This window comes from Salmo salar, chromosome ssa15, assembly GCF_905237065.1.
Source record: "Salmo salar chromosome ssa15, Ssal_v3.1, whole genome shotgun sequence".
Lineage (NCBI taxonomy): Eukaryota > Metazoa > Chordata > Actinopteri > Salmoniformes > Salmonidae > Salmo > Salmo salar.
The window spans coordinates 26,243,721-26,269,514 of NC_059456.1; the positions used below are offsets into that span (position 1 = coordinate 26,243,721).

General features: G+C 42.7%; 1 protein-coding gene across 2 annotated transcripts in view; it reads right to left on the reverse strand.

The window, feature by feature from the left end:
* Positions 1 to 25,794, reverse strand: part of LOC106571135 (serine/threonine-protein kinase PAK 6) — a 43,515-nt gene continuing 17,721 nt past the window's right edge. For both annotated transcript variants that reach the window (XM_014143847.2, XM_014143846.2), the window contains exons 3-10: positions 15,436 to 15,675; positions 10,233 to 10,877; positions 9,576 to 10,061; positions 6,703 to 6,836; positions 6,031 to 6,157; positions 5,466 to 5,591; positions 2,285 to 2,419; positions 1 to 2,220 (exon numbers count right to left, since the gene is read on the reverse strand). In XM_014143847.2, coding sequence (XP_013999322.2) covers positions 2,053 to 2,220; positions 2,285 to 2,419; positions 5,466 to 5,591; positions 6,031 to 6,157; positions 6,703 to 6,836; positions 9,576 to 10,061; positions 10,233 to 10,877; positions 15,436 to 15,639 — 2,025 coding nt within the window. In that variant the 5' untranslated portion in view covers positions 15,640 to 15,675 and the 3' untranslated portion in view covers positions 1 to 2,052. The remainder of the gene's footprint in view (positions 2,221 to 2,284; positions 2,420 to 5,465; positions 5,592 to 6,030; positions 6,158 to 6,702; positions 6,837 to 9,575; positions 10,062 to 10,232; positions 10,878 to 15,435; positions 15,676 to 25,794) is intronic.

Sequence of the window (25,794 nt, forward strand, 5' to 3'; positions counted from 1 at the left end):
TAATTTGTTCACAGATATTTATTTTAAAAAATGTAAAGAAGTACCTTCATAGGTTTTGTCCTTTACCAGTACTTACCAAGTACTAACGTGCAAAGTGAAGTCACATTTTTGAAGTGTATGAAAAATATAAACTGCTGTACAGGGTCAGATACAGAACATTCTGAAGGACAAAAATGCATGTGAAAATGGGTGTTGACATAAGAAAGCTACAATACATAGGTATCCAGTGTTGGCAAACAGTACAGTAGCCTAGTCAGCTAACAGAGGTACATCAGTAGCCTAGTCAGCTAACAGGGGTACAGCAGTAGGCTAGTCAGCTAACAGGGGTACATCAGTAGGCTAGTCAGCTAACGGGTACATCAGTAGCCTAGTCAGCTAACAGGGGTACATCAGTAGCCTAGTCAGCTAACAGGGGTACATCAGTAGCCTAGTCAGCTAACAGAGGTACATCAGTAGCCTAGTCAGCTAACAGGGGTACATCAATAGGCTAGTCAGCTAACAGGGGTACATCAATAGGCTAGTCAGCTAACAGGGGTACAGCAGTAGGCTAGTCAGCTAACAGGGGTACATCAGTAGCCTAGTCTGCTAACAGGGGTACATCAAAAGGCTAGTCAGCTAACAGGGGTACATCAGTAGCCTAGTCAGCTAACAGGGGTACAGCAGTAGGCTAGTCAGCTAACAGGGGTACATCAGTAGCCTAGTCAGCTAACAGGGGTACATGAAAAAGGCTAGTCAGCTAACAGGGGTACATCAGTAGCCTAGTCAGCTAACAGGGGTACATCAGTAGCCTAGTCAGCTAACAGGGGTACAACAATATGCTAGTCAGCTAACAGGGGTACATGAAAAAGGCTAGTCAGCTAACAGGGGTACATCAGTAGGCTAGTCAGCTAACAGGGGTACATCAGTAGGCTAGTCAGCTAACAGGGGTACATCAGTAGGCTAGTCAGCTAACAGGGGTACATCAGTAGGCTAGTCAGCTAACAGGGGTACATCAGTAGGCTAGTCAGCTAACAGGGGTACATCAGTAGGCTAGTCAGCTAACAGGGGTACATCAGTAGGCTAGTCAGCTAACAGGGGTACATCAGTAGCCTAGTCAGCTAACAGGGGTATGTCAATAGGCTAGTCAGCTAACAGGGGTACATCAGTAGGCTACAAAACAATCCGGACTTGAGATTTTGAACTACCTCATGTCCGTGTTATATTCCATTTCAATATATTGCATGCCTATTTTGTCAAAAACATGTTTAACCAAAGTATGGCGGATCCCTTTTTATACTTTAAATACAGGTGATCGGTTCTGATTACAATAGTGTTTTCCCAGGGATACCTGTCCCAGAATAGAACATTGACTATACTTAGTACAGTCTTACTCTTTACTATACTCCTCACATTCATATCTGCAATATCCCAAAATACTTTATCCATTTTGAAATTCTATAAAAACATGTTTCTCCAGCAATACCAAAACAAAGCTTCTGCTTGGGACAACTTTGTAGATCATCCCCTTATCAAGTCCAGGGGTACCCCTATGTGATCTGGTAGAAAGGGTCTGGTCATTCATTTGTTTAACAGAATGAATTACCGAACAAGTATAGTACCAAAGTCAGTCGTAATTGTTACATTTCAAAGTCAGTAAGACAAATTGGACAGCGATGGTGGGGATGATCAGTGATCAGGTCACTGTGATTCTGCATTGGGGCTTGTTGCACTTTTTGCATAGAATTAATTAACAAATCCTTAAATTCAGATATCCAATTCCATCCTGCCCTACACTGCCCAACAAGGGAGCGAGGATGCTCCTGTGGATCTGAAGGGATTCCAGAGAAAAGGAGCAAATAAAAAGGGACAAGATAAAGAAAGAGAGGCTTTTCTGATCGACTCCATATCTATCCATCCACACACCGAGTGACAGTAAATCCACTTCCTGTAGTGGGCATTGAGACTCAATACCAATGCGGTGGATGGAGCGACAGGTTGCCTGTTAACCTAGGGTCAGACGTCAGGGGATCAGCCCATTCTTCGGCCATCATGGATCCTGTGCGTTTGGGTGAGTCAGCAGCGGGACATGCGCTTACGGTATCGTTCTACTAGGGGCACCAGGCACTGCCGCGAGCCACACTGCAGCAGGAAGGGGTGCTCCAGCAGGTCGCTAGCGGTAGCCCGCTCCTGGGGGTCCCGTGTTAGCATACGATCCAGGAAGTCCTTCAGCACAGGGGAGATCTACAGAGAGAGAGATGGGGTGTGAGTAGTGTGTGAGTGTGGTATGTATCTATATGTATTTCACCTTCTGTGTGTTCCTGACTGTGGGTGGCGGCTCGTCCCTCAGTTTCTTCATAGCTGCCACTGGCGTGTCACTGAAGTACGGAGGCTCTCCATCCACCATCTCTACCACCATGATACCCAGGGACCACACATCCACCTGCCAGACATCACAGAGACATTTACAGTAATAAACACACACAGAGCCTCACGTACCCTCTAACAGCATATCCAGAGACCTTCCATCCACCTGACTGACACAGGAACATAAACACACACCAGTGGAGGCTCCTCAGAGGAGGAAGGGGAGGACCATCCTCCTCAGTTAATTTCATAAAAATAAAAATGGTAAAACATTAAAAAAGTGATCCCTTTTAGATAAAACTATACTAAATATTATCAAGTCACCAAAGAACTGATTCAATTATTATATTTTGCAAAGAAGGTCTACAGTAGCCTCAACAGCACTCTGTAGGGTAGCACCATGATGTAGCCGGAGGACATCTAGCATCAACCCTCCTCTGGGTACATTGACTTCAATACAAAACCTAGGAGGCTCGTGGTTCTCATGTGGTGAGTAGCTGACTCAGAGAGAGAAAGACAATAGTTGAACCGTTTTGAACAAATTATTTTCTTCCAAAATGAAGGAGATGCAAGAGTGAAATATATATATAGAAAGAGATTGAAACTGAAAAAAAGGACACTTTCTGAGCTAGCAAATGCAGCTAGCTAGTTTAGCCTACTGATACACCCTGCTCAAACAGAGGGATGCTATGTTAGCTATCTGGCTATGACTAGCCAACACAACACTGGAACTCTTCCAAGTCAAGGTAAGCTTTTGGTTTTACTAATGTATTGCCACCGGGGCCCGCCGGTGTAACTGCTAAACTGCTTACTGACTATACACTGTAACGTTACTGCATGATTGTAGTGGGTTTACCAACGCGTTAGTTCTATTAGATATGCTGATTATGACGTTACTTTATCTAATATGGTGACAACGATGTAGGCTGTGTGTAGCGGTTTGGCTTGTAAAGTTTTTTTGTTGCCTGGTCACATATAGCTGATGTGTTGTGCATTGAAGTCCTCAAGCGAAGGGGAGCGGTGAGAGGAGGTGAGCGCATGGATGCGAGAAGGAATACAAAGTGGCTGTGAGTGGTCAGGGGTGTATTCATTCCGCGGATTCTGTTGAAAAATGTTTCTTAAACGGAAACAAATGGAACAAAACGGGGATAAACATACTTGAATTTGTCCAATAGAAACTCTCGTTTGCGACTGTTGGACTAATGATTACATCCTATATCAGCTAGATGCAAGGCGGTATTGAATGTCACTGTCTGTTACCTCAAATGCGTCTCTCGACCTGTGTGCAACTACGTTGTAAACTTTAATTCATAGGCTAGGTTGTAGCAACCTCATGATGGGAACAGGGAACATTAGAGTATCATGTAGTAGCCTAAACCTATCGATGTTACATTGAACTAGGTGAATTGAATGTGAATGACAGTCATCCAATAGCTGTAATAGGCCATGCTCAGGAAAAAAAAATCATCCTCACTCATTTTAAACTGCACTCATCGCCACTGACACACACCAATAAAACGGCATGTTCATCCATGTCATATCCTGTACAAGCATTCATTGAACATCACAGGAAAAGGCAGACACCATCACACACATTCAGTGACAGTACACACACTGTCTTTCTCTCACATCAAACACACATTTAAGGATGGAAAAAGGTCCCTCCATCTCTGTTGAATCCCAATAAGAAAATACCTCGGTGGGTAACATTCATCTTCTGCACATCTACCATTCCAGTGTTTAATTGCTATATTGTAATTACTTCGCCACCATGGCCTATTTATTTCCTTAACTTACCTAATTTGCACTCACTGTATATAGACTTTTTGTTTTCTTTTGTTCTACTGTATTATTGACTGTATGTTTTGTTTATTCCATGTGTAACTCTGTGTTGTTGTATGTGTCGAATTGCTATGCTTTATCTTGGCCAGGTCGCAGTTGCAAATGAGAACTTGTTCTCAACTAACCTACCTGGTTAAATAAAGGTGAAATAAAATTTAAAATAAATAAAAACAGATAATCCTGTCTGTCTGTTTTAGGCAGTATTCTCTAGTGCAAGGAGTATCCGGCCTGAAGTGGTGAAGGAGTGGTGTAGGCAACAGTAACAGGATCATGTGTGTGCTTTGTGTGTGTGTTTTTGTGAGTGTGTGCGTGCTTTGTGTGTGTGTTTTTGTGAGTGTGTGTGTGTGTGCGTGTGTGTGAATAAAACACAATGTGCAATACAATAAGATCAAAACATACAGTGAGCTCCAAAACTTTTGGGACAGTGACACATTTTTGGTTGTTTTGGCCCTGTACTCCAGCACTTTAGATTTTAAATGATACAATGACTATGAGGTTAAAGTGCAGACTGTCATATTTAATTTGAGGGTATTTTTACCCATTTCGGGTGAACAGTTTAGAAATTATAGATTTTTTTGCATACAGTCCCCCAAAAGTATTGGAACAAATTCACTTATGTTTTTTTGTATTTTTTATTTAACCTTTATTTAATTAGGCAAGTCAGTTAAGAACAAATTCTTATTTACAATGACGGCCTACCCTGGCCAAACCCTAACCCGGATGATGCTGGGGCAATTGTGCGCCGCCCTATGGGACTCCCAATCACGGCCGGTTGTGATAGAGCCTGGAATCAAACCAGGGTCTGTAGTGACGCCTCTAGCACTGAGATGCAGTGCCTTAGACCGCTGCGCCATTCATTTCTATTGTGCACAAAATAATCTGAAACACAACCTAAACAAACAGCAAATGCATCCAACAAGTTTGTAGAGTCACAAGCTTGATGTGATCATTGCGTGCTAGGAATATGGAACCAAATACTAAACGTTTGACTACTTTAATACACATAACTGAATTTGTCCCAAAACCTTTGGTCCCCTAAAATGGGGGAACTATGTACAAAAAGTGCTGTAATTTCTAAACGGTTCACCCGATATGGATGACAATATCCTTCCATTTAAGCTGCCAAAACAACAACACAATTGTCACTGTCCCTAAACGTGTGGAGTTCACTGGATGTGTTTGAGGGACACATCAGTGTATCAGATACTCTGTTCATATTGTAGAATGAGACAACCTTCTAGCAGTCAAACAAACACAGTTTTGGTTGGTTGTTCTGTTACCTGAGTTCCATATGGCGTCTTTGACACAACCTCTGGAGCCATCCAGTACGGTGTTCCAACCAAGGACTTCCTTTTGGGGATGTCTTTGCTGATCTGAGCACAGAATCCAAAGTCTGACAGCTTGATCTAGGAAAATAATACAATAAGACATAAAAAAAAATACAAAATAAAAGGCCATAAAAATTATTGGATACATTAGAAATCACTGAAAGGGCCAAATTCCAACATGCTCATCATAGCTTTAAATTTAGCTTTAGCTTGAACTTTATGCCATTGATATCAATACAATTTGTATTATCTCAATTTAAGATTTGGTCTTCAGTGATTGAGAGTTTCTAGAGGTTATCTGTAGGGATGGACTGGTAAATAGGGGATGGATAGGTAGAGGTGCTGGGTAAGGGCTTTTGGAGACAGTTTCTGCCCTAATTTTGTTAGTTCAAACCCAGCCACTGCTGCCCCCAGGAGTAAATACAGTTAGCTAGCAAGCTAGCTAGAGCAATATTTTGTCATCTGTTCTGAGGCTACAGACCGGGTAGAAATTATTTCTGGATGTGGCCGTACTTACCCTCCCATCCAGCGTGAGCAGTATAGAGTCACTCTTGATGTCACGGTGGATAACTCCCTGGGAATGGAGATAGGCTAATGCCTGTAGTACAGCCTCGCACACGGTGGCTATCTGCTCTTCATTCAGCCTGGTATGAAATGACATGCAACTTAAACTTGTTATCCAACATTCTAGTCAGCCTTTGATAGAACATTTTAGTTTTTTGCCTTTGACACAACATCCATCAGGTTAATCATGTTAGCATTAGCATCATGTGAATCGTTCTCTTCTTTTGTTGTCAGATCAACATTGTACTGTTCTCCAGTGGACCAAAACGTAGCAGGCAATTACAGAGGAATCTTGTTGCAACACGTGCCAACTTGTGTTATTGTTAGACCCTCCTTTACTTTGGCATTTAGAACAATTACATTTCTCCTTTAATGCAAAAGAAGGTATGCAGGAGTGGGTGGCAATACAGTTACTTGACATAACTTCTTGAACAAATGGGATTTTCCCAAAACAAACTACTACTCATCTCATTCTACCCAATGGGTTTGGTTTGTGTACATTGTAATGGCATTCTGAAAATGATTATTAATATATATAATATGATTAATGAACATCACTGTTGCTAGGAAGTATTCCGTGTTTTAAGTTTCACAACATTGCTCCTCTTATTGACAGACCCTTTACCTGGTTTCAGACACAACGTTGGTTAGAGCGCCGCCCTGCAGGTACTCCATGATAACCCACAGCTCCTCTTCCACCAGGGCACTCCTGTACATCTCCACAACATTGTTGTGCCGGTAGTCCCTCATGATCACCACCTATGGTTACAAATATACATGAGAAGAGGTGCTTAGAGGGCCAGTATGTCTATACAGTTGAAGTTGGAACTTTACATACACGTTAGCCAAATACATTTAAACTCAGTTTTTCACAATTCCTGACATTTAATCCTAGTAAAAATTCCCTGTATTAGGTCAGTTAGGATCACCACTTTATTTTAAGAATGTGAAATGTCAGAATAATAGTTGCGAGAACGATTTATTTCAGCTTTTATTTCTTTCATCACATTCCCAGTGTGTCAGAAGTTTACATACACTCAGTATTTGGTAGCATTGCCTTTAAATTGTTTAACTTGGGTCGAACATTTCAGGTAGCCTTCCATAATCTTCCCACAGTAAGTTGGGTCAATTTTGGCCCATTCCTCCTGACAGAGCTGGTATATCTGAGTCAGGTTTGTAGGCCTCCTTGCTCGCACACACTTTTTCAGTTCTGCCCCCACATTTTCTATAGGATAGAGGTCAGGCCTTTGTGATTGCCACTCCAATACCTTGACTTTGTTGTCCTTAAGCCATTTTGCCACAACTTTGGAAGTATGCATGGGGTCATTGTCCATTTGGAAGACCCATTTGCGACTAAGCTTTAACTTCCTGACTGATGTCTGAGATGTTGCTTCAATATTTCCACATCATTTTGCCATCTATTTTGTGAAGTACACCAGTCCCTCCTGCAGCAAAGCACCCCCACAACATGATGCTGCCACCCCCGTGATGGGATGATGTTCTTCGGCTTGCAAGCCTCCCCCTTTTTCCTCCAAACATAACAATGGTCATTATGGCCAAAATGTTCTATTTTTGTTTCATCAGACCAGAAAACATTTCTCCAAAAAGTATGATCTTTGTCCCCATGTGCAGTTGCAAACCATAGTCTGGCTTTTTTATGGCGGTTTTGGAGCAGTGGCTTCTTCCTTGCTGAGCAACCTTTCAGGTTATGTCGATATAGGACTCGTTTTACTGTGGATACAGATACTTTTGTACCGGTTTCCTCCAGCATCTTCACAAGGTACTTTGCTGTTGTTCTGGGATTGATTTGCACTTTTCGCATCAAAGTACGTTCATCTCTAGGAGACAGATCGCGTCTACTTCCTGAGTGGTATGACAGCTGCGTGGTCCCATGGTGCTAATACTTGCATACTATTGTTTGTACAGATGAATGTGGTACCTTCAGGCATTTGGAAATTGCTCCCAAGGATGAACCAGACATGTGGAGGTACATTATTTTTTCTCTGAGGTCTTGGCTGATTTCTTTTGATTTTCCCATGATGTCAAGCAAAGAGGCACTGAGTTTGAAGGTAAGCCTTGAAATACATCCACAGGTACACCTCGAATTGACTCAAATGATGTCAATTAGCCTATCAGAAGCTTCTAAAGCCATGACATCATTTTCTGGAATTTTCAAAGCTGTTTAAAGGCACAGTCAACTTAGTGTATGTAAACTTCTGACCCACTGGAATTGTGATACAGTGAATTATAAGTGAAATAATCGGTCTGTAAACAATTGTTGGAAAAATTACTTGTGTCATGCACAAAATAGATGTCCTAACCGACTTGCCAAAACTATAGTTTGTTAAGAAGACATTTGTGGAGTGGTTGAAAAACGAGGCTTGCAAGCCGAAGAACACCATCCCAATCGTGAAGCACTGGGGTGGCAGCATCATGTTGTGGGGGTGCTTTGCTGCATGAGGGACTGGTGCGCTTCACAAAATAGATGGCTTCATGAGGGAGCAAAATTATGTGGATATATTGAAGCAACATCTCATGACATCAGTCAGAAAGTTAAAGCTTAGTCGCAAATGGGTCTTTCATATGGACAATGACCCCAAGCATACTTCCAAAGTTGTGGCAAAATGGCTTAAGGACAACAAAGTCAAGGTATTGGAGTGGCCAACACAAAGGCCTGACCTCTATCATATAGAACATTTGTTGGCAGAACTGAAAAAGCGTGTGCGAGCAAGGAGTCCTACAAACCTGACTCAGTTACTCCAGCTCTGTCAGGAGGAATGGGCCAAAATTGACCCAACTTATTGTGGGAAGCTTGTGGAAGGCTACCGGAAACATTTGACCCAAGTTAAACAATTTAAAGGCAATGCTACCAAATACTAATTTAGTGTATGTAAACTTCTGACCCACTGGGAATGTGATGAAAGAAATAAAAGCTGAAATAAATCCTTCTTTCTACTATTATTCTGACATTTCACATTCTTAAAATATAGTGGAGATCCTAACTGACCTAAGACAGAGAATTTTTACAAGGATTAAATGTCAGGAATTGTGAAAAACTGAGTTTAAATGTATTTGGTTAAGGTGTATATAAACTTCCGACTTCAACTGTAAGTAATCAATCCATTTAGATAGGCTATCTGTCCATGTAGATAAGCAAACTTGACAGACAGATGATATCTAAAGGTAGCTTTTCAAGCTCATTGGGAGAAAGTCCGTGTCTATCTACCTTTCAGACTAGACATGCATTGATTAATTGAACAGAATGTTCAAATTCCAAGAAACTGTTGTATAGTGAGTTTTACATGTCATTAATTGTAACTCACTATACAATAAAGTCCTCTGTTCTGTCCTATACCATTTATAGAGGCATGCTGTTTCATATCTTGTTTTAGTCCTTCAGGCCAGATAGGAACCCACAACCTAATGATATACTAACATAGTTTAGCCTTTCTTACAGTCCAATTCTGACCATTTACCTCCCATTAACATACTGCATACCTCATTAAAGAGCAGCTCTCTGCGCTGCTGCTTACGGAGATCCATCATCTTCACTGCCACCTGCCGACCACTATGCCTCTCGCGGGCAATGCACACAACCCCCGTGGAGCCCTCCCCGATCTTCACAAAGTTCTCCAGGGAGGTGCGTGGGTCGCCCTTGTCCACCACCATCTGCAGGGCCGCCTTGAACTGTTCATGGGTCACTTTGGCCGGCTCGGGCTCTGGCCCAAGCTTGGGTTTGGGCTGTTGCTGCTGGGCCGTTCCTGTTGAGCTGGTGGCCGGGGAGCCCGTGGGAGAAGGCCGGGGCTGGGATGGGCTGTCCTGTTTGGGGAGTAGGGGCATGGTAGCCCCCTGAACTATGGGTGATAACAATCCAATGGTGTAGCTGGAGGAGGAGCGTGAGGGTCTGTGGGTTCGCCCTCGGCCTGCGATCAGGCTGCTGGTGCCATTGGGTAAGGACATGGCCGAGGGCCCTAATGAATTCATCTGGGAGATGACAGGAAAGATATTTTAGCATAGGCCTTCGACAAACTACAAATTCAGGTGATCTGCAATGACAGGTGTTGGCAACTTCAGTCTTGAGGTGACCACAATGTTTCCTTCCAACAAGACACAGCATCAACATATCAATGCTAAATGGAAACGGAAGAGGCTTACCTTCAGGTCACAGGACGAGTGGGGTCTCTGAGGAGAAGTATCCTTGGAGGAGGTCAGAAGGTCCGGCAGATGACTGACCCCAGGCTTGACCCTCATGTTGACCTGCTGCTGCGTCTGCAGGGTCTGCAGGTTATAGCAGGATGCCGGCCTCTGATTGGCTACCTTGCCCTTTTGCGGCATCCCCATCTGCTGTCCCGGCCTATTTATATGTCCGGCCCATTCGCTACGTGTATAATGACCTGTGCCTCCTCCTCTAGGGGGCGTGGGGACTGGCCCCTTCGGCAGAGGTGCAGGTTTATCCCCAGCCGCCGTGCTCATCTCATGCGTCGACTTTGCCCGAGGCAGTACCCCATTGGGCTGGAGGGTGGAGGTTTTCCTAAGAGCCAGTTTTGGGCTGCCGCTCTCGCTTTGTACCTGCCAGTAGTTGTTACCGCCGTTATGACGCGTCTCTTGGCCCAGCTCCTCATACTGATACGTGTCCCCTTCGACGAGGTCGCCCAGGCGCCCCATGGAGCGTGCCCGTTGCCGCGCCGAAGGACTGCTCTTCCGAAGCGAGTTGGAACTGGTGACGGTAAGACGAGTCATCTCGGAGATGACGTGGGAGATGTAGTCTCCGTGTCCAATGAAACTCCCCCTACAAATGGTCTGAAAGGGAGAAATTGGACATGAACAAAAACAGTCAATATTGGTTCTGGAACATGGTAGGCACAACCAGGGCCCTATTTCATGGGCTGGCTGATAATTAGAAATGATATAAATTGTTAATAATCTCTTTAGATGCGCTGTGTAAAAAAGACACCTATACTGATTTTTATCCCTTCCTATCCCTCTCTGTGCAAAACAGACTTGCCTCAGGTCAGAGGTCATTGGTCAAGGATATTTCAACCTCTCCTACAGTACATAAAGTGTTCTTACCGCTGGTCTCGCCCAGAGGTCATAGTTCAACTCTCAGGCCCCAGTCTTCAAAATACTAACTGCAAAGACAGACCACTTAAGGAGCAGTTTAAATTTACGCAATTGTTACCCGGAGGAAAATGGGGGAGGGTCATGCTTTTTTCATTTCAATCAGGGGGAGAGTTTAGTATTTTTATATTTAGTCCATGGGAGGGTCATGTAATTTGTAAACGATTAAATGTCATATTGCTCAAGTGTTAATACTTAGTTGCTTATAATATCTCAATGTGTGCCCGACGCTGCCCCTCATCCCTGATTCGCTGCTGGGCGCTCATTATCAATTATGCCCAGTGTGGTCTTAATGAAATTATTCAAAGCCTATACTACAGGCTATAGGCCTCGGCTATATGACGATGCTGGGAGAAGCACAGGGCAAAGCTATGTTTCTAACAAAATGTACTTCCTTACCAAGTTTTTGCGTTGCTGAGATGGTTTACATAAAACTAGGCTACACTGCATTACACACTGCCATGGATAGGCGTTCCCAATCATGGGCCCTGGCCTGCCCTGCTCTTGCTGATGTAAACCCTATTGTGCTGCCTAACCAATGACTGTGCTGTGTACAGTGGCACTTCAGGAGGCAAGTCAAAGGCTTCTTCCAAAAATGATTGTTTATTTTGTTTAAAAAAAATGCAATATCTGTGCGTGCGGACTAGACCTACTGATGTCCTTTTAAGTTTGAGAGGGAGAGTGCGAAGATGAGAAGGAGGACCGGAGGTATGCTTGCTACTGCTATAATTGATTTAAATAAAATCTGTATATTCCATTGCCCATAATGAAGCTATGTGTCAGAGTTATTGACCTCACAATAAGCCATATTTCAGTCATTTACTTAACTTACATTACTATGAAGCGGCAACCACAAAGATGGACTGCGCATGGGTGCTGAAAGTAGGCTAATTCATTTAAACAGTTTTCATTTCAATTTGACTTTAGGCTACTAACAACGAGGGCTTTGTGTCGGAGCCTATTTCTTCCTATTCAAGAAATAAGAGGTAGGCCTACCTGTTTGACAGACTAAATGATAGTCTACTATCCATAGATTTTGTCAGCCAATTCCTTCAGTCACTGTGCATATCTCAGTGTCAGTGAAGGGCTTGGTGTGTTAAGTTAAAACCAGTGCTCGAATTGTAATAATTGTATTATTATTTTGGGTATAGGGGAGATTCACTTGTTTTTTTTAAGCATTCAGTGAGGGTTGGGTAAAAATATATTTCACCGAGGGGGGGGCCATCCATTTTCATTTCACAGAAGCCCATTTTTCTTTAGGTATCCCTCATTATAAATAATGTAGTCAATGACAGGAGCCCCCAATGATCTTTCTAATGAACAACAGAGAGCGAGAAAGTAAGAGAGAAAAATAAAGAATGAGAGAGGGAGAGAGATGATGATGATGATGATGATGGGTTAGCTATCAGGGTCAGGAGCATGTTCTTGACAGCCTCTCAGCTAATGAATTACTAGGCATGACTTAACATTGCTCGTGTTAAAATTCTGTGTGACAGTTTAGTACAAAATTAACTTCAAGAGTATCACCATTATCTCTTATTTGAATCCTCTCGCCAAGTATATCAATAGACATCCAGTCTGCACGTAGAAATCCAGTCGGCAGAACCTGTGGTCTAGCGGTAACACTCCTGGCGTAGACAGGCCGACTGGATTTCTACGTGCAGACTGGATGTCTATTGATATACTTGGCGAGAGGATTCAAATAAGAGATAATGGTGATACTCTTGAAGTTAATTTTGTACTAAACTGTCACACAGAATTTTAACACGAGCAATGTTAAGTCATGCCTAGTAATTCATTAGCTGAGAGGCTGTCAAGAACATGCTCCTGACCCTGATAGCTAACCCATCATCATCATCATCTCTCTCCCTCTCTCATTCTTTATTTTTCTCTCTCACTTTCTCGCTCTCTCCTATCGGAGACTGGGGTTCAATTCCCACTCCTAACCCTTTAATCAGTTTTCCCCTCCTGTATCCCCTCTGATTTACTCCCTCGCTAAATAAAGCGTGTAAAAATACCCTAAGAATATATTTAAAAGGAAGAATTCAGAATTCCAGTCTGAAATGGAGTGTATATAAACTAACAATATATAGGCGGTCTAAGAGTGTGACACTATCTTGGAAACTATTTTCATTGCTCCTGTTGTGTACCTTGAAACCAGGTCAGGTCTAAATGGTGCGTGAAAATAGAGCCCTGTGTGTAAACAGTTGCACCCAACACGAAGCTTGATAAAAGTGGCTTGAGATTGCTGGGAATGGTTCCATAAACAAATGCGTGCAAATAGAAGGTAAGAGCAAAGGTTGGTTATGGTAGGCCTAAACTGTGCTCTGCTGGTCAACGATGTGTGTGTGGTCATGATAGTTAAAAAAGTTAAACATCTCTGTGCGGTATTACACAATGAATCAAGTTTTTGAGTTTTGACAGTATATTGGTTTAGTTAGTCGCAAACAAGTTTCACTTAGTTTGAATGCACAGATACATTTTTGCAAGATTACGTTCATTGGTGAGTTATGTTAAATGTAGGACTGACACAAAATCAGTTTGTGGGTTGTTGAGTAAAAAGAGCTCCTTGATTAATTTACATGCTGCAAGTATTGGTACTTACCTACTATCTATTAACTTAATTTCATCTCATTCCATTATTTGCTATACTCAATCTGTTTAATACCAATATCCCCCTAAAGCATGTTTGTGTATACACCATTCTAGTATACCATCCTGTTTGCAATGATTGAAGATAATGAACATATCAACTTTCACATTTTGAACATACCCATAACAATTGTATTATTTTCTTGAGGGACTTTTTAGGTGTGAGGTTACTTTTTAAACACAAGGACAATGTATCAATCAAAACGTGCCGTAAAAAGGGTAATTTGTGCCAATACATGGGGAAGTGGTGAGGGTACAACAGGCACATAAGGTAACCAACCTATATCCTCAGGGGTTTTCTCACAGTTTTTTGTTGTTGTTGTTGCAATTTCTCCCCATGGTACGTTAACACACCATGGATGACATGTCAGTGTGTCATGCAAGGTGTAAACTAAGCTAAGATTCTCTTTTTGTCACAGGATTAAATATGACCTAAAAGATCAACATACTGACAGGGAGAATGTTGCCTCGAAAGACTACCACAAAAAGTTGGCTCTTTAAGCGCTTTACCAAACACTTCCTCTAACTGTGTCTCTGTCTCTATTGTACTAACAAACTTATAAACCCGTCATTCAGTATTTCATATGCATGTCCTGGTGTCACTAAAACAGGTGTGTATTTTTACCAATGCTTTCATATACAGTACGTATAAAGACACACAGATATTTATCTGAGTCCTGTATAATAAAGTATATGCATGAAACACACTGAATACACAGAAGCATGCATTATTGTTATTTACTTGAATTGGGACAGGTTAAACTGAACATCAAATGTACAGTAGTTGACAACAGCAAATCCACTTCCGTACATTTAACTCTGAAGGTGTTAAATATAACACTTTCAGTGCCCATATTAGTTCCTCTGAATCCAGTGTTAAATTAACACTTTCGAGTGTTGAAAAAAGAACACTGCCTTTAGAGTTAATTTGTTAATGATAATAATAATGATGATAATGATAATAATGCTGATAATAATAAATATGACAATAATACTAATAATGGTAATAATAAATATGATGATAATGATAATAATAATAATGAATATAGATAAGATAATAATAATGATTATAATAATAATAATAATAATAATAATAATAATAATAATAATGACAAGAATGATAATGATGATAATAATGATAATAGATAATAATTATTAGAATCATTATTATGATCTTATTATTATCATTATGATAATAATGACAAGAATGATAATGATGAAATAATGATACCGATAATGATAATAACGATAATGAAAATAATGATAATACCGATAATAATAATGATGATAATAATGATAATAATAATAATAATGATGATAATAATAATAATAATGATGATAATAATGATAATAATAATGATGACATGGCTCAGTTGGTAGAGCATGGTGTTTGCAACGCCAGGGTTGTGGGTTCGATTCCCACGGGGGGCCAGTACAAAAAAAAAAAATAATAATGTATGAAATGTATGTATTCACTACTGTAAGTCGCTCTGGATAAGAGTGTCTGCTAAATGACTAAAATGTAAAAAATGAAAATGTAAATAATGATGACAATAACAATGATAGGGCATGAGGCACCCCACTGTACCTTCTTGGGCCTGAGCTCCACATTGGTGATCCGGGACGGGTCCACCACCGGTTTTGGCCTCCTCAGGATGTCAATGACGCTCTGCCACTGGGGCGGCAGGCCCACGAAGCACCCCTGCACTGCGTCGAATGACGTGTGGACCCGATGCTCAAAGTCCTGTGGTGCCGAGATCTCTGGCCTCCGCTTCTTTTTCCGCCGGAACATGACGAGACAGCCGGCGAGGGGCGGGAAGAAGGAGGGCTGGGGAAAGCAAGGGGAACCCTGTTACCACAGGACGTCAACAGCTTCTCAGCCAAAGCCATGGTGGCAGTATATCAAGAACACACACACACACTGACACACACGCACACTCTCTTTCGGTAGTGACACACTCAAGCAGACATGCAGGGGTCCAGGTAAGATAACCCTCTGGTGCGTTGCAGTCAATGGGAAAAGGCGAGTATCACAGGGTTGATGTTTTTCTCAACAAATTGCAGTCGATGGGAAAGATGAGTGTCACAGGGTTGATGCTTAAGTGAATACATTGCATTCAATGAGGTAAGATTAGAATCACAATATGGACGCATAGACAAAGCCATCACAAAAATGACACCCTCCCTCCCTCCCTCCCTCCCTCCCTCCCTCCCTCCCTCCCTCCCTCCCTCCCTCCCTCCCTCCCTCCCTCCCTCCCTCCCTCCCTCCCTCTATATTTATCTTTCTCATCCCTCCTTCACCCTCTCCCGCTCTCTCTCCTTCCATTCTCTCTCTCCTTCTTTCCCCCTCCCTCTAATCTATGTATTTTTCTCATTCTCTCCCACTCTCTCGCCCCTCTCTCTCTCGCCCTTCTCTCTCTCCCACCTCTTATTGGTATGGGAAACGTGTTAACATTGCCAAATCAAGTGAAATAGATAATAAACAAATGTGAAGTAAACAAGAAAAAAATGAACAGTAAACATTACACTCACAAAAGTTCCAAAAGAATAAAGACATTTCAAATGTCATATGATGTGCAAATAGTTAAAGTACAACAGGGAAAATAAATAAACATAAATAGGGCCAAATAGCATTCTAGTTGGCTCTGTTTTTTGTTGATTATTTTCAATGCTTCAAGTAATTATCTTTTTGATTTCTCGTGATTTGGTTGGGTGGAATTGTGTTGCTGTCCTGGGACCAGCTTGTTAGAGGGCTCTTCTCCAGGTTCATCTCTCCGTAGGTGATGGCTTTGTTATGGCAGGTTTGGGAATCACGTCCTTTAAGGTGGTTGTAGAATTTAACGGCTCTTTTCTGGATTTTGATAATTAGCAGGTATCGGCCTAATTCTCCTCTGCTTGCATTATTTGGTGTTTTGCATTATCCATAGAGGATATTTTTGCAGAATTCTGCATACAGAGTCTCAATTTGGTATTTGTCCCATTTTGTGAATTCTTGGTTGGTGAGCGGACCCCAAACCTCACAACCAGAAAGGGAAATGGGTTCTATAACTGATTCAAGTAGTCAGATCCTAATTGGTATGTCGAATTGTATGTTCCTTTTGATGGCATAGAAGTCCCTTCTTGCTTTGTCTCTCAGATCATTCACAGCTTTGTGGAAGTTACCTGTGGCGCTGATGTTTAGGCCGAGGTTTGTATAGTTTTTTTGTGCTCTAGGGCAACGGTGTCTAGATAGAATTTATATTTGTGGTCCTGGCAACTGGACCATTATTATTGTCTTACTGAGAATTACTGTCAGGGCCCAGGTCTGACACAATCCGTTCAGAAGATCTAGGTGATGTAGGCCTTCCTTGGTTGGGGACAGAAGCACCAGATCATCAGCAAACAGCAGACATTTTAATTCAGATTCTAGTAGGGTGCGGCTGGGTGCTGCAGACTGTTCCAGTGCCCTCGCTAATTTGTTGATATACTGTACAGTCATGGCCAAAAGTTTTGAGAATGACACAAATATTAAATTTCAAAGTTTGCTGCTTCAGTGTCTTTAGATATTTTTGTCAGATGTTACTATGGAATACTGAAGTGTAATTACAAGCATTTCATAAGTGTCAAATGCTTTCATTGACAATTACACGAAGTTGATGCAAAGAGTCAATATTTGCAGTGTTGACCGTTCTTTTTCAAGACCTCTGCAATCCGCCCTGGCATGCTGTCAATTAACTTCTGGGCCACATCCTGACTGATGGCAGCCCATTCTTTCATAATCAATGCTTGGAGTTTGTCAGAATTTGTGGGTTTTTGTTTGTCCACCCGCCACTTGAGGATTGACCACAAGTTCTCAATGGGATTAAGGTCTGGGGAGTTTCCTGGCCATGAACTCAAAATATCGACGTTTTGTTCCCCGAGGCACTTAGTTATCACTTTTGCCTTATGGCAAGGTGCTCCATCATGCTGGAAAAGGCATTGTTTGTCACCAAACTGTTCCTGGATGGTTGGGAGAAGTTGCTCTCGGAGGATGTATTGGTACCATTCTTTATTCATGGCTGTGTTCTTAGGCAAAATTGTGAGTGAGCCCACGCCCTTGGCTGAGAAGCAACCACACACATGAATGGTCTCAGGATGCTTTACTGTTGGCATGACACAGGACTGATGGTAGCGCTCACCTTGTCTTCTCCGGACAAGCTTTTTTTCCGGATGCCCAAAACAATCGGAAAGGGGATTCATCAGAGAAAACGACTTTACCCCAGTCCTCAGCAGTCCAATCCCTGTACCTGATATTTTTCCTGGAGAGAAGTGGCTTTTTTGCTGCCCTTCTTGACACCAGGCCATCCTCCAAAAGTCTTCGCCTCACTGTGCGTGCAGATGCACTCACACCTGCCTGCTGCCATTCCTGAGCAAGCTCTGTATTGGTGGTACCCCGACCCCGCAGCGGAATCAACTTTAGGAGACGGTCCTGGTGCTTGCTGGACTTTCTTGGGCGCCCTGAAGCCTTCTTCACAACAATTGAACCACTCTCCTTGAAGTTCTTGATGATCTGATAAATGGTTGATTTAGGTGCAATCTTACTGGCAGCAATATCCTTGCCTGTCAAGCCCTTTTTGTGTAAAGCAATGATGACGGCACGTGTTTCCTTGAAGATAACCATGGTTGACAGAGGAAGAACAATGATTCCAAGCACCACCCTCCTTTTGAAGCTTCCAGTCTGTTATTTGAACTCAATCAGCATGACAGAGTGATCTCCAGCCTTGTCCTCGTCAACACTCACACCTGTGTTAACGAGAGAATCACTGACATGATGTCAGCTGGTCCTTTTGTGGCAGGGCTGAAATGCAGTGGAAATGTTTTTGGGGGGGATTCAGTTCATTTGCATGACAAAGAGGGACTTTGCAATTAATTGCAATTCATCTGATCACTCTTCATAACATTCTGGAGTATATGCAATTTGCCATCATACAAACTGAAGCAGCAGACTGTGAATATTAATAATTGTGTCATTCTCAAAACTTTTGGCCACGACTGTATGTTTTGAAGAGGGTGGGGCTTAAGCTGCATCCCTGTCTCACCCCACGGCCCTGTGGAAAGAAATGTGTGTGTTTGGATTTTATAATGTTGTATGTTTTTCCCCAACACCACTTTCCATCAATTTGTATAGCAGACCCTCATGCCAAATTGAGTCAAAAGCTTTTTTGAATTCAACAAAGCATGAGAAGACTTTGCCTTTGTTTTGGTTTGTTTCTTTGTCAATTAGGGTGTACGTGGTCTGTTGTATGGTCATTTGGTAAAAAGCCAATTTGACATTTGCTCAGTGCATTGTTTTCACTGAGGAAATGTATGAGTCTGCAGTAAATGATAATGCAGATAATTTTCACAAGGTTGCTGTTGACACATATCCCACGGTAGTTATTGGGGTCAAATTTGTCTCCACTTTTTTAGATTGGGGTGATCAATCAGTCCTTGGTTCCAAATATTTGGGAAGATGCCAGAGCTAAGGATGATGTTAAAAAGTTTAAGTATAGCCAATTGGAATTTCTGATCTGTATAATCATTATCATTTCATTTAGGATACCATCAACTCCACAGGCCTTTTTGGGTTGGAGGGTTTGTATTTTGTCCTGTAGTTCATTCAAAGTACCCGGAGAATCCAGTGGGTACTTGTAATCTTTAATAGTTGATTCTAAGATTTGTATGATCATGTAAATGTTTTTGCTGTTTGTTCTTTGTTATAGGGCCAAAAAGATTGGAGAAGTGGTTTATCCATACATCTCCGTGTTGGATAGACAACCCTTCGTGTTGTTGTTTGTTAGAGTCTATGGATTCTTCAATTACATTGAGCTGATCTTTGATGTGCTGTTCCTTCTTTTTCTGTAGTGTATTTCTGTATTGTTTTAGTGATTCACCATAGTGAAGGCTCAAGTTTTCTGGGTCTCTGGGTTTTGGTTGGATAGGTTTCTCAATTTATTTCTTAGGTTTTTGTATTCTTCATCTAACCATTTGTCATTGTTGTTCATTTTAATGTTTAATTTTATTTTTTAGATTTGATAGGAAAGCTGAGGTCAAATATACTGTTTAGGTTTTCAACTGCCAAGTTTACACCTTCACTATTGCAGTGAAACATTTTGTTCAGGAAGTTTAGTTTTTTTGGTACGTTTCCACACTACTTTCCTTCCATATAGGATTCCTTAAATATGATTCAGTTCCTTTGGCTTTGATGCCTCATGATTGAATATTGCTTTGTTCAAGTAGACTGGGATTTTGCTGGGATTTTGCTCCTCTCTGTCTCCCACCTCTCTCTCGGAGTAAAGATGTGGAGATGAAGCGAGGGTTAGGGTTAGGGTTGATCTGCCCCTCCCCACTACATGGTAGAAGGTAGGCCTCACTTGAAGCCTGGCCTATATTTACTATGCTTTTGAGTGACATCGCTAGAACAGTTGAGGATAGAAATAAAATTCACACGGGATCGTTCAACAGAACTGTTGAGGATAGAAACAAAATTCACATGGGATCGTTCAACAGAACAGTTGAGGATAGAAACAAAATTCACACGGGATCGTTCAACAGAACAGTTGAGGATAGAAACAAAATTCACACGGGATCATTCAACTGACGCTTCCGATGAATGCAAGCCTACATCTGACCATGTGAAATGAACTCTTCACAGAGAACAAGGCTTTTCTTCCATAGAAAAGCATTACCTATAGCCCTCACATAACCATGAAGCCCCTGTTGACTGCGATTGAACCGTCGTTGCAGACAACAAATCATGACCATAAAGGGATGCCCTGTATTGAGGTTCAGCTTCCTGTGGTAACAGGAAGTGTCTTACTTCATCTTCAACATGGTCCTTCATTCTCTCCCTGCAGTCACACAAAAACACTGTCTTCCATCCTCTGTAGAACGGTCATTTCTGAAGAACGTACAGACTTGAAGGGGACCGTTAAAGTGTCCCCAGTAGGCTTTACATTGAATTTCAGCTTCCTGTGATTACACGAAGTGACTTAATTGGGGGTCATAGGGGTCACATATTTTACATATTTGTGATTGGGGGACTGTCATGACTCAGCATATAAAATGTAAATTCAATCGAACCAAAAGCCTTTTTAACAGGCAGGCAGACAGACAGACAGATTCAAGTTAAGTCAATCTAAAACAAATGTGACCAATATCCTCTTCAGAATTCATTCAAGAATTCATAAAAAGGATCTTAGTTTCTAGAACTGCAAGACCCTTGTGTCCACTACAATGCCTGTCTGTCAAATCAAAAATCGAATCAGATTTATTTTTCACATGTGCCTGATAGGACAGGGCCAGCGCTACAGATGGCTATATCGGTCCATTGAAACACAGCTAGTAAAGGCTCAGTACAATACCTTTGTGATAAAAACATAAATACATAACATTACTTTTTTTTATGTATTCCAATTTTTCAGGAGGTGCTGCAGCAGCACACCTTTTTCTCCCTCGCTCTGTCGGGCCACATCTCCCCTTGTTAATTAAAAAAAAAAATAGAGGCTATACAGTGTTTGTTTACAAATATTGGAGTAAAACAAGCTTAAATGTTGGGTTCTTCCATACTGTAGTCCAAAAATGTATGTAGCAACTGCAGATTGCCACTTTAATGATTAGGAGGGAAAATAGAAACTGACCTTAGATCAGTTTATAGGGTCAACTTCCCTACTCTATCTCCTTCAGTTAGCACAACGATAATGGTCCCCGTTAAGCCATTACTACACTACATAGACAGTCACCCACCACAGCATTACTACACATGCTATTGTTAGCTGTCTGTCACTTTCTGCACTAACAAGCACTGCTAGGACGGGCACCTGAGCGTGATTGTTCTGTTAAGGGTTTCAAGGCCGTTTTCCCCAGACCCAGATTAAGCTGGTTCCTGGACTAAAAAACACTTCCATAGGATATTCTCGATTGAGTGTGTTTTTTAGCCCAGGAGTTAGGGTTTGAAACGATTTCAGCGTCAATGACACAATAGGCGACCTGTCATAACCTAGAAAACACGGATGGGAAGAGGCTGTGCTGTCTTATCCAGTGGAGATGGATTGATCTCCAGAGAGTATAGAGAGGATGTGAATTTGGTAGTTGTTTACTGCTTCTTCAAATGACAGACATGACTTTAAGCACTTCCAGGAAGCCTTTAAGGTTTTGACCACGTGTGTATGCACAAGGGTGAGCTTGCATGTGCATGCACGCAGGACTAGTCAATGGTATGTCCTGTAACCTGTACAAACCACAGGCCCTACTTTATTGGCTATGTTTTTCTTAAACGCTTGTGTAAGAAACTACGATAAGCCTCTTTGAAACTTACATGTCCCACTTCACACCTAAAAACAAACTATCAACATTTTCTTACTGAAGGTTGAAAAGGCTCTGAAACCTCGATCAAACTAATTATTTCTACGTCATATTATATGACAGGTAGTTCCGGTCCTGGCTGCTCCACTTCTCAATAAATAACAAAACAAATCCCTGGATTACGAAATGTAACATAAATATCTTCCTTTTCAAAAGGACGGAAACAGCCGAAATGGAAATAAGAAACACTCGTTTTTCTGTTGCAAAAAGTTTTTGCTACTGTGAGCTCTTAATGAATACACTCCAGATCTACAGTGATCATCCATGTGACATGAATTATCATGATTATTAGCATACCTGACATTACCCAGATGCCGATTTGCTGTTATATCTGATTCATCACTGTGAATCCAAAACAATATTTCACTGTCACTTTTCCTTTCTATGTCCAGCTTGGCAATGCATAACTTCCCCTCCACTGAAAAAAGCAACCAAAACTGCTACCAGTGTTGTACTCTCTGTAAGTACCAGAATTTACCATTTGCCAATCCACATAGACAAATATCATGTAGATACCTGTAGAAACATGACAAAAATATATACTTTAGAAAGAAAATGTATCCATGTGAGAGACGCAGACTTTATTAAAGACTCATGGCTTCAGTAGGTCCTATGATTGAGTGTAGTCTGGCCCAGGAGTGTGAAGGTGAATGGAAAGGCACTGGAGCGATGAACCGCCCTTGTTATCTCTGCCTGGCCAGTTCCCCTCTCTCCACTGGGATTCTCTGTCTCGGACTCTATTACGTGGGCTGAGTCACTGGCTTACTGGTGCTCTTCCATGCCATCCCTAGGGAGGGGTGTGTCACTTGAGTGGGTTGAGGCACTGACGTGATCTTCCTGTCCGGGTTGGCGCCCCCTCGGGTTCGTGCCGTGGGGGAGATCTTCGTGGGCTATACTCAGCCTTGTCTCAGGGTAGTAAGTTGGTGGTTTGCGGAGTTGGCCCAGTTCGGGGGTATCGTTGGACGGGGCCAGTGTCTCCCGACTCCTCCTGTCTCAGCCTCCAGTATCTATGCTGCAATAGTTTGTGCCGGGGGGCTAGGGTCAGTCTGTTATATCTGGAGTAATTACCCTGTCTTATCTGGTGTCCTGTGTGAATTTAAGGATGCTCCCTCTAATTCTCTCTCTCCCAGAGGACCTGAACCCTGGGACCATGCCACAGGACTACCTGGCCTGATGACTCCTTGCTGTCCCAAGTCCACCTGGCCGTGCTGCTGCTCCAGTTTCAGCTGTTCTGCCAGCGGTTTTAGAACCCTGACCTGTTCACCGGACATGCTACCTTGTCCCGACCTGCTGTTTTCGACTCTCTCTCTACCGTGCCTGCTGTCTCTAACTCTGAATGCTCGGCTATGAAAAGCTAACTGACATTTACTCCTGAGGTGATGACCTGCTGCACCCTCTACAACCACTGTGATTATTATTGTTATTATCTTTGAACATCTTGGACATGTACTGTTATAATCTCCACCAAGCACAGCCAGAAGAGGACTGGCCACACCTTAGAGCCTGGTTCCTCTCTAGGTTTCTTCCTAGGTTCCTGCCTTTCTAGGGAGTTTTTCCTAGCCACCGTGCTTCTACATCTGCATTACTTGCTGTTTGGGGTTTTAGGCTGGGTTTCTGTATAGCACTTTGTGACATCGGCAGATGTAAAAAGGGCTTCATAAATACATTTGATTGATTGATTGATTGATCATTGGGGCATTGATACTTCCCCAAATGATGGTGTGATAATGGCTCTGGAGGGGATGGCTGCCGTTTTACGGGCTCCTAACCAACTGCCCTATTTTGTTCGTTTTTTTGCATTGTTTGTAGCTCATTTTGTACATAATGTTGCTGCTACTGTTTCTTGTGACCGAAAAGAGCTTCTGGACATCAGAACAGTGATTACTCACCTCAAAGGATATACTGCTTCTGAGACAAGGCCCAAATCCCTGTCATTTGCATGAAGAAAAGAAGGGAGGAGGGCAGGAGGGAGGAGGGCAGGATGCCCTGTAAGAATTTGCCAACGAGTAGGTTAAACCACCACTACCGTCCATATAATTGGCCAACGTGCAAGCATTGGAAAACAAACTGGACATTCTACGATTAAGACTATCCTACCAACGGGACAGTAAAAACTGTAATGTCTTAAGTTTCACCGAGACGTAGCTAAACGACGACATGGATAATATAGAGCTGGCTGGCTTCTCCGTGCAGCGGCAGGACAGAGCAGCTACGTCTGGTAAGACAAGGGGCGGGGCTGTATGTCTATTTGTCAATAACTGCTGGTGCACAATGTCTAATATTAAAGAAGTCTCGAGGTATTGCTCGCCTGAGGTAGAATACGTCTTGAAAATCTGTAGACCACACTATCTACCAAGAGAGTTCATATCTACACTGCTCAAAAAAATAAAGGGAACACTTAAACAACACAATGTAACTCCAAGTCAATCACACTTCTGTGAAATCAAACTGTCCACTTAGGAAGCAACACTGATTGACAATAAATTTCACATGCTGTTGTGCAAATGGAATAGACAACAGGTGGAAATTATAGACAATTAGCAAGACACCCCCAATAAAGGAGTGATTCTGCAGGTTGGGACCACAGACCACTTCTCAGTTCCTATGCTTCCTGGCTGATGTTTTGGTCACTTTTGAATGCTGGCGGTGCTTTCACTCTAGTGGTAGCATGAGACGGAGTCTACAACCCACACAAGTGGCTCAGGTAGTGCAGCTCATCCAGGATGGCACATCAATGCGAGCTGTGGCAAGAAGGTTTGCTGTGTCTGTCAGCGTAGTGTCCAGAGCATGGAGGCGCTACCAGGAGACAGGCCAGTACATCAGGAGATGTGGAGGAGGCCGTAGGAGGGCAACAACCCAGCAGCAGGACCGCTACCTCCGCCTTTGTGCAAGGAGGAGCAGGAGGAGCACTGCCAGAGCCCTGCAAAATTACCTCCAGCAGGCCACAAATGTGCATGTGTCTGCTCAAACGGTCAGAAACAGACTCCATGAGGGTGGTATGAGGGCCCGACGTCTACAGGTGGGGGTTGTGCTTACAGCCCAACACCGTGCAGGATGTTTGGCATTTGACAGAGAACACCAAGATTGGCAAATTCGCCACTGGCGCCCTGTGCTCTTCACAGATGAAAGCAGATTCACACTGAGCATGTGACAGACGTGACAGAGTCTGGAGACGCCGTGGAGAACGTTCTGCTGCCTGCAACATCCTCCAGCATAACCGGTTTGGCGGTGGGTCAGTCATGGTGTGGGGTGGCATTTCTTTGGGGGGCCGCACAGCCCTCCATGTGCACGCCAGAGGTAGCCTGACTGCCATTAGGTACCAAGATGAGATCCTCAGTCCCCTTGTGAGACCATATGCTGGTGCGGTTGGCCCTGGGTTCCTCCTAATGCAAGACAATGCTAGACCTCATGTGGCTGGAGTGTGTCAGCAGTTCCTGCAAGAGGAAGGCATTGATGCTATGGACTGGCCCGCCCATTCCCCAGACCTGAATCCAATTGAGCACATCTGGGACATCATGTCTCGCTCCATCCACCAACGCCACATTGCACCACAGACTGTCCAGGAGTTGGCGGATGCTTTAGTCCA